This window comes from Melanaphis sacchari, unplaced genomic scaffold (genome assembly GCF_002803265.2).
Source record: "Melanaphis sacchari strain LSU unplaced genomic scaffold, SCAv2.0 Contig2_pilon_pilon, whole genome shotgun sequence".
Taxonomy (NCBI): Eukaryota; Metazoa; Arthropoda; class Insecta; order Hemiptera; family Aphididae; genus Melanaphis; species Melanaphis sacchari.
In genome coordinates this window covers 3,346,461-3,356,284 of record NW_020271173.1, presented here as the reverse complement: position 1 = coordinate 3,356,284, position 9,824 = coordinate 3,346,461, and the positions used below count along the sequence as shown (strand labels likewise).

The window sequence follows — 9,824 nt, the reverse complement described above, 5'->3', positions numbered from 1 at the left end:
AACACGTATATTTAACATCGGATTTGAATAGACCATTTTTAAAATTAATTTAGATATTTTAACCATACCTATACATATGAAACCTCCCCTAACGAATACTTTCAAATAATGGACGCTTTTTAGGGGACGGGAACACTTTTACTACTTTTTAATGTGTGTTATCGACCAATGTGTGTATCAACCAATTAAGAAGCACACAATGAGTGTTAAAAATTTTAAAGTCATTAAAAAAATGTATTTCAGTAGGTACTATATAGCTCCTCCCGAAAACTCCACTTCTGTAGTACTGTCTGATTTGTTACTGGACAGAAATATTTCGTCTTACCTTTAAACGAAAACATACTACAGATATACTATATTGTTCATATTATGCAGACATACAGTTGTATACTGTACAGTTAATTTATTTCGCCAAATATGATAGTTGGATAAGTTCAAAATATATTAATATTATTTATATTAATAATCATTAATTTCTATCATTTAAAACTATGAGGTGAGTGAGATAGGTTACAAATAAATATGTAGGCTATACATTAGTACTATTATGTTAAAAATAATCTTATATTTTTTATTTGATTACTAACTATAACTGCCAAATATCGAAACATAAAATATTTTATTATACACTATACAAAGAATTAGAATGATTTATATGAGTATAAAATGTACCTAAATAAAGTATAAGAATTTTGTTGAATTTAAATAATTATATATTTAATATTATAATTAGGTATGATGGACTTTGACTTAATGTCTTATTATCATTTATCATATTATGAGATTAAACAATTTATTAATGTTTCACATGGCGTTGCAAGATTTCGTACACAAATCTATAAATAAATTCATATTTTTATCACTGAGCCAAGGAATAACATTGTTACATAATTTCAATGGGTTCTGTAGTTCGATTCTGTTGAAACTGCCAAAATTAGTGTTTATCAACGTTTCACTCTTTTCAAATTTCTCAGTTTGACATTGATAATTACCCGTGGCATGAACTTTAGTTATAAATGTTGAGTAAAATGTTTTTTTTGGAAGTAATTCACCGAATACTGTACACAGCACATAATTTCGTAATGTGATTGAGTCTGAGTAAAATTGAAAAAAATTACGAAGTAATTCCCATTTTGAAAGATTTGATTTGGAGCACATTTTTAATTTTAATTGATCGTTATTAAAACAAATACGTGTATCCCAACCTAATAAAAAATATGAATAATTAATTATTATTATTTATTGATAATTGTTAGTCATAACGCAATACCTATAATATTTACATATTATAAGATTTTTAAATACTACGAGTATATTATGCAATTGTGTGAAATACTATAAATTATTAAATTAACTTAAACAAAATTATTTACAGTAATAAATATAATTTAAATATTATATATTTTAATATTACACATTTGTTTCATATAATTAGGTTAATAATTAAAAGTATTACACACAAGTGTATAAAATAATTTTAATATAGCTATATAGTAATTAGAAATATACATTATACATAAGAAATAAATGATAAAATTATAAATATTTATAATTAATCTTATTTTAAAGGAAAAAAAATGAATAGCTATAAAATATATACCTATATATCAATATACTCGTACGTTTAGATTAAATTACTAATTTATACCTCGCCATGTCATTGGATTCATATAAATATAAACTGGCGTTTTAATTTTTACTGCAATAATTTTTTTAAATATATAATACAATTTATATCAAAATAAATACTAGAATTTAAAAACAATATTAATAAATAAAATTAATTATTTGAAAAATATAAATACGTTACATTGTTATTTCGATAAACCTAGGAAAAAAGAATATATATTTCGTATCAGAGTAGTATCTTTATAAATAAGCCTCTAGTTAACTACTGAGATCATTATATACAAGAGCTAGGAAGTGCCTATATAATATAAAACACCGAAAATCTTTTAAAATATTATATGATTAATTTAATTGAAATTGCTAATCAACACATAGACGGAAATTTGATTGCATTTTAGGGGGAGGGCTTAAATCTTTCTTTGCATTATTGCAAAATAGGTACCAATTTAATACTTTGAAAAATTTTTAATAATTTTTTTTTTTGGGGAGGGGGCTAAGCCCCTCTTCAATTTCCGCCGATGGATTAACATCAACAATTTATCTACCCTATACTTATGTAAGTTTCTATTGAAAAAATCTTTTACCTTCAATATAATTTGGTACATGTCTGTGATGTATTCTCCATAATTCTATAATGGGTGGAACAACTTTGTATTGCATCATGAAGTATAACACTAGCCAAATTAGGGAATAAGTTGAAAAATTATCAGATAAGAGTTTCAAAGAAACAGCCCAATGTTTTACTGCGATGACTACCCAACGGACTCTTTCATCCATGGTTAAATAAAATCTAATAAAAAATACATATTATAGTCTATGAAATATTATATATAATTTCATAAAATTTAATTTAAAATAATAAATATAGTGGAAAAATTCGAAGTTTTTTATATAATATTAAGTGGGATAATTTATGTACATACATAGATTTTTATGTTGTCTTTGGTCACGTTTTGACTTTTGAAAAAAAAAATAATAATCTTCAGTTTTAAGGTAAATTATTGTGGTTTCTGGTTTTTAATACAAAATTAGATATAGTAACTTGTTGGTATTTTTGGGCCAAGAACAGAAATTCCTAGAACTTTTAAATTATTGAGATTAAAATAAACTTCTAAAAACAGCAGAAAACAGGAATACTTTCTGTTACTTGATGTTTGAAAAAATCAATTTTGTTTTTTTATTTTAAATCAAAAGATAAAAAGGTTATAATATGGATTAAGGAATAACCTTAATACTTAAAATATTCATCAAATATTTTGCTTTTTGAGCTAAGTATCTATTTATAGGCATTTGAAATTTTCGAATGCATAATAAGACCTACAGAGTGCAGTTATAAAAAGCCCAAAGCCCAAGTACAAATAACAACTATTGTATAATTTATATTTTATCGAAACTTCAATAAACTCAAAGAATTATGACGATAGGTAGTATAACATTACTCATAATTATAATACTTGATAAGTTCTGAGTTAAGCACAGATAGACCACTTCGGAAATGCAAATCACAATTTAAATTTGTAGGATTGTGAGTAAAGCGCACAATTGGTACTCGCGTTTCTGCAATAATTTTCAATCCAATAAATTCTTTATTCATGGCTTTAACAAATAAATTAAGAAGTTGTAGTTGCCGTGTATAATCATCTGCGATTTTTCCTGAAAAACAATCACCTAAGACACCAAAATAAATAATTAGCCTTAATTAGGAGGTATTTATATAGGTATTTTATTCTTTAATATTATTTCATACAACCAAGTCTACTAAGTATATCATAATTGACAAAGGTAATTCATAAAAACGTATTGTATAATATAATATTAATAATATATATTTAGACTAATATATCTATTATATAGTTATAGTTGTTTTCATGAAAAGTGGCTTTCGACGATGGCGCAGCTGTGCAGCTGGTGACGTTATTTCTAAAATACAGTGGTTCTTAATGTGCGTTGGTAGCTCTATGTAACAGATGGTTGAACAACAAAATCATCAATGTATTATTCAGTCCTGTACCTACACCAACATTTTACATATTCATAGTTTTTTCTCTTCCAAAAAATAACAAAATAAAATACTTATTTTTGCCATTATCAAAGTCACGTTATGTCGTATAACGTCTCGTCCCCACAACGATATATCGATATCAATATATTGTAATTGAGTCAAAATATTTTTTTCTATTTTGCACTTTCTGATTGTGCTTTTTTTTTTATCAGATGATCCTTTTTTTAAGTCCTTCCGAGGGCGCCCATAGAAAAATTCTCAAGGGGGGATAAAATTTTAATTATGTCCATGAGATAGGAAGGGGTATACAATTTAACATCATACTATTATATGTTTTATATATCAAACTGGAAGATTATGAAATAATAATTATTTAACCAATTAACCATGAAAGTTATTTATTGAATTTTAATTTGATTAATAACATAAATTTATTAAAATATTAATTTACAAATAAAAATTATAAATTTTTTTTTAAAACTAAATATATTTATTACTTGTTCTATGTATCCATTCGTTTTATCATACATTTTTACTCATTGTAGATCTTGTGTAAACAATTTTTCAACATTTTTAATATTTTCCCGGGGATATGTCCCTCTCCTGCCCCCCATATGAGCTCCCTTGGGTCCTTCCCCAAGGAAAATTTCTGATCTTCTGTTACCATCTATAATATTAGAAAAAAAATATTGATAGATCAAAAATAATAATATTTAAATATCGATATTTTTCACAAAATTCGAAATTTTGACATTGTCGATATTTTTTTCGCATCCCTATATAGTATCTTCTCGTGTCCGTAGTTGTGTTTGTTGTTTACATTTTGTGTTCGCGCACATTGTAATGTTTTAATACCATTGACAATTTGTTTGTTTTATTTTTTCAAAATGTCTTCACAGTCTGATATACATTCACAGACGAAAAATATCATTTTCAATGTGTATAAATATTTAAAAAAATTATCGATGGATTCGTCTAATCCGGAGATAGCCACGTTTTTTAAACTGATACAATTAAAAACTGCCAAAGCGTGTGGTGTAAGTGAAAAAACTATGAAACGTATCACCGTAGAAGGAAATAAATCGTCTACTGTATTACAGGCTATTGATTTATTGTTCACTTCTCTGCGAAAAACATATAAAAGAGCAAAATTTGCCAGTGAAGTAAACGGTTTTGATGCGGATATCGGGATATGTAAGCAGAGTTGTTCACGATTTTTATGATAAACATGAGTACCCTACACCATATCAAATATATTAGCTGAGTATCAAAAAATAACTGAGTACAAAGGTTCTAGGTCCTAAGACTTACATGTGGCGTATTTTAAAAAGTCTCAACTTCAAGTACAAAAACTGTAATGACGGACGACGGTTCTTAATAGAGCGGAATGACATAGTTGTTATGCGAGTAAAATGTTTGCGAACTTTAGTCAATCTTCGCCAAAATAATGATACTCGGTCCGTTATCTATTTAGATGAGACATGGGTTAATCAGAATCATACCAAAGAAAACATTTGTCAAAATGAATTAAATTTAGAAGGGATTAAAGTACCAAGAGGAAAAGATAGTAGATTGATAATTTGCCACGCGGTATCCAGTTCATTTGGATTTATACCTGGATTAAAGTAAATTCTTTGATGCCAAAGCGGTATTTTCATTGATTATCACTCCCAAACAAATTCTATTTTTAAATAGTGGTTTATAAAAATGTTATAACATTTAGAACAACCTTCTATAATCGTAAATCGTAATGGATAATGCCCCGGTACCATTCGGTTTTAGAAAAAAACTATCCAAAGGCAAATGAAAATAAAGCAAAGTTCAAAAATGGCTTTCTAAAAAAGGGTTAAATATTCACCACTTGAGACATTGAGTAAATTGCGCGAAAAGGTTAAACTATTGATATCAAGACAAAATATATTCGAGGTTGATCAAATTGCGTTGGAAATGGGACATGAAGTTGTGCGTTTTCCAACTTATCATTGTCAGTACAACCCATTAGAGCTTATATGGGCACAAGTGAAATGTGAAGTCGCCACAAAAAATGTGTCATTTAAAATTTCAGACGTAGAAAAATTAATAAATGAAGCATTAGATGCTGTGACTGTTGAAAATTAGAAAAATTATGCAAGTCATTGCAAAAATTGCAAGACGCAGATTTTATAAAGGAAGGTTTACATGACGAAATTTTGGAACCGATTATATTGACAATTAATCCAGACCAAGATTTCGAAGATTGCGCAAATGATGATGAATGAATTTTATTAAAAAAAGGTTATTTGTTCAATTTTTTATTATAATTATGTAATATTATGTTATGTAATATTAATTAATAATTAATTTAAAAACAAATAATAAAAATTGTTATACTAAATTAGCAAAATTTTTCATAATTTGTATTAAGAAATAATACATTTAAATAAAGGTATAAAATTAATTATATACACAAATTAGTAATTTAAATTTATCATGTTTTGTTAGACACATATTTTAGAGCCCCTACGTCAAAACTCCACCAGGCATGCCATCGTCGAGGGTCACTTTTCGTGAAAACGGCAAGCAATTCGCTGCATGCGTGTAGTTTTTAGTGTTAAAACTGATAAAAGTTAAAAAATTATATAGCAAATTGAGATTGTCTTTAGATCATTGTATTACTATTATAAGTTATAACTATTAATTAGATCACTTAAAAAAAGTTGTTTCTGCCTCCTGGATACTTTTCTAAAAATTTGTAAGGTCTTGGAATGTCGTCTTAACATTATTGAGGTTTAGAATTCAACAGAATTATATACTTTTCCTGGCCACTTGACGGCGCCAAGAATAATATAGTCTTGAGCATAAATGTTAATAAGTATATTTTGATAGGAGGATCTGATTTTTTTGCCCTTTCCAAAAAATCCTATCAGGAAAAAACGTTTTCCATTTTCATTTCTGTCAACTACCGGTTAGGCAAAGTTTTTCTATTTTTACCACTTTTGAGTTTTAAAAAATTCCTTCTTAGTGGGTCTCTATATCATAAAACGAAACTACTAACCAAATTTCATACTCAGCAGTTCCGACAAGATGATAATGAATCAGTGAATCAGGATATATTATTATGTATTATATATATATATATATATATATATATATACACATTAAAGTATTAAATAATATGTTCAGTATATTATACATCAGCTTACCAGCATCAAAATACAAATCTACATCACTATCATCATTCGCAATGCCATACATACGAGAACCAAAAATATAAACTCGTCCAGAATTTTCCATACAGTTTTCAATAGAGTTCTTAAGTTTATCAAGGCGTTCTTTGATCACCGGATCGTTATTTATTTGATCGATTGACGATATCAAACATTCAATTTGATGACAAAATTTGCTTTTATCGCGGAGCAACTCTACACATAAAATGACAAATTGAAAATATAGTTCCTATTACATTTCTTATGTATATATAATGTATGTATAAATGTGTATGCATCAATATATTTTGGATTTATTAAATATACATTATTTTAATTTTTAATTATTTTAAATTTACGAGTAGGTATACCTATATACTAAGCCACGACAATTAAAAAACATTGCCGTTACTTGTTATACTCGTTTAACGACTGTAGTTGACTTATAGTTGTTCATATTGTTCGTAATATTTTACTTGGCCGCCAAACGATAATCGTTATTGATTAACGAAAATTAAATGCTGGGAAATTTATATTTTTTATAGGTACCCAATAATACTATACACGTGTACCACAATCGCGGCACACCTACAGACAGTTCGCGGTACACTAGTGGATTGCAGAACAGCAGAACACCGGTTGAGAAACACTGATCTGTAGGCTATAATAATAGTACACAAGTATTATGTAACCTATAAGTGTAATTACTACACAATCAATATTCAATTAGACATTCATTTTATGAACTGTTAGAATGTTCCTAAAATTATTATAATTAATTAGATACTTACAAATTTCCAATTAAATAAATAATATAACGCTGTACTATTGAGAGCCAAGAAGGTGTGGACGTACTTTTTGTTTACTCTCTCAAACTTACGTACAAAATAGACAAAACACATTCATAGAAAATAATTTTTTTGAGTAAAATTGTTTAATATATTACAAAAGTTATAAAGAATAATATTCATAGGTTATGACACTTTGATTTTGTTTCAAAACAATTTAATATCTATTTAAATTTATGGAAAATAAAGTTTTTATTTTTGAATTCAATATAAAATCAAATCAAAATAAAATACAAAACTCTCAAAAATATATTTTATAATTTGTGTAATAGGCAATTAAATTTGATTTTACTCTAAGAACTGGTAACTATATTAACCGTCAACTACATAAATACCTGATTATGTACACTAAACTGTTAAAAAAAGATATTTAAATTTATAAGACAATCAGTAAAATTTAAATATAATATTATTGCATATAACTTGCATGTTATATTTTATATATAGCTATAGACTAAATTTTAAAATGAAAAGTAGAAAGGTACTTTTAAAAATGTTTTCTCATTTTAAATTTTTGTATTTTTATCTATTATTTTAACAATTTTAATAATGATTAAAAAAAAATCTCGAGTATTGTCACTTAAACTTGTTCATGATTAAATTCATGGTTATGATAGATAAGCAAGAAAAAATGTCTACAGCACGTAGTTGTTCTCAAGTACTTAACAACCTGAGTACTAACTACGTAAGTATTTGGTGCTTAACTTTAGTGATCAGGAGAAAACTGGTGTATTAAATGCGATATAATCGGTAGCGGTATTAGTGATATTATAATACCGAATCCTAATTACTTACAAAAAGTTAAATAAACAAATGTAATGTAAGGTATTTTAAAATATTGAAAATGTACTTAGTCTGTTAGTAATTCTTAATTCAAATCTCCCATCTTATAAATAAATTATATGCATATTTATAAACGTGTCTTAGGATATTACTAAATATTCAGTTTTATATTTCCAGAAGCTTATTGGAGGATTTTGGCCTAGCGGGAAAGCGGAATTAACTGGCCAGACTAGATGTAGACTGGATGGAGCTTAGCTGGCTCAAAATTAACATTTTTTCTAAAATCTCAAATCAATATTGTACATTATTATAATAGAAACAGGTATAAATAGCATGAATAATTTAAATAGTGCCGGGCTAAATTAAATTTATATTTTTAATATTGTTTATTATGGTGACGACCTACATTTATAACCATTTTACGATTAAATTATGCTTAAATAGGTTTACTTTGATAGTCGTTAATATATTATTTTAATTTGGAGTTTATAAATTTTCATCGTTCAACCCGACCACATCGGAAAGCCTGAGGCTCAGTAGGACTATCCTCACTGTTCCACTGGCTATTTGGTTATCCGTCTGTCCGTTTCTGTATATTTCAGTATTATTCTTACCGTGGAAATGATCCATTTTAAATATTTCTTCGAGACTTATAGTAGGTATTAAGTAATATTATGATCACAATTCAGAATATCAAAAAAAAAAAAAAAAAAAAATGTTGCAGTAATATTTTAATAAATTAATTGTAACAATTATTGTACGATACCGTTTTAAACTACATACAATATTTTAATATGAAAAATATTATATTTATTGACTATATTATTTGTTCTACACTTTACGAAAATAAACTATTTGATAAATAAATTACTTTTCATAGTAATACATTTAGAGAGTGAAGTGAATTGTTTGTACTGAAAAACCACACTTTTCATCATAGTAATGATGAAATTTTACGTCGCGAATCGCGATTATTATATATAATATGTGAATATTGTGAATAGATACTGTATACTATCAAAGCTAATAAGATAATTATTATGATACAGATTGCTCAGTATAGTCAACATATACTGCGCATTGATTTGCTACGTTTTTCAAATAATTTATATTTTAATAGGTAACACTGATAAAATGGTGGGTTTTAGAAACGATTTAAGGTATGAGATTTAAGTACTAAAATAAGTACCTATATCTTAAATCGTGATTATAGACTATAGTCATCAAGTTATGGTGCTAAATATTTCATAATAAGTTTATTATTAAACACAGCATTTTTCCATTTATCCGAAAAAGCCTATGATGAAAGGGACGGATTGAATAATTGAAGCAGGGGAACGGCTAAGACGCATTTACATTCACTAAAAAATATACTTG

At 26.7% G+C, this 9,824-nt stretch overlaps 1 protein-coding gene across 4 annotated transcripts; it reads right to left on the bottom strand.

The window, feature by feature from the left end:
• Positions 1 to 682: 682 nt before the first annotated feature.
• LOC112595839 (terminal uridylyltransferase Tailor-like) lies at positions 683 to 9,095 on the bottom strand. 4 transcript variants are annotated; one of them, XM_025341217.1, is made up of 5 exons: positions 9,062 to 9,095; positions 6,814 to 7,032; positions 3,069 to 3,282; positions 2,214 to 2,419; positions 683 to 1,205 (listed from the first exon to the last, which is right to left on the bottom strand). In XM_025341217.1, exons 1-5 carry the CDS (start codon positions 9,075 to 9,077, stop codon positions 805 to 807), a joined length of 1,056 nt encoding a protein of 351 aa, XP_025197002.1. In that variant the 5' UTR covers positions 9,078 to 9,095; the 3' UTR covers positions 683 to 804. The 4 variants fall into 4 exon arrangements, with proteins under 4 accessions (XP_025197002.1, XP_025197000.1, XP_025197003.1 ...); XM_025341215.1 differs by having other exon boundaries at positions 684 to 1,205; positions 3,069 to 3,297; XM_025341218.1 differs by lacking the exon at positions 9,062 to 9,095 and adding an exon at positions 7,188 to 7,746 and having other exon boundaries at positions 684 to 1,205; positions 3,069 to 3,297.
• Positions 9,096 to 9,824: the final 729 nt, after the last annotated feature.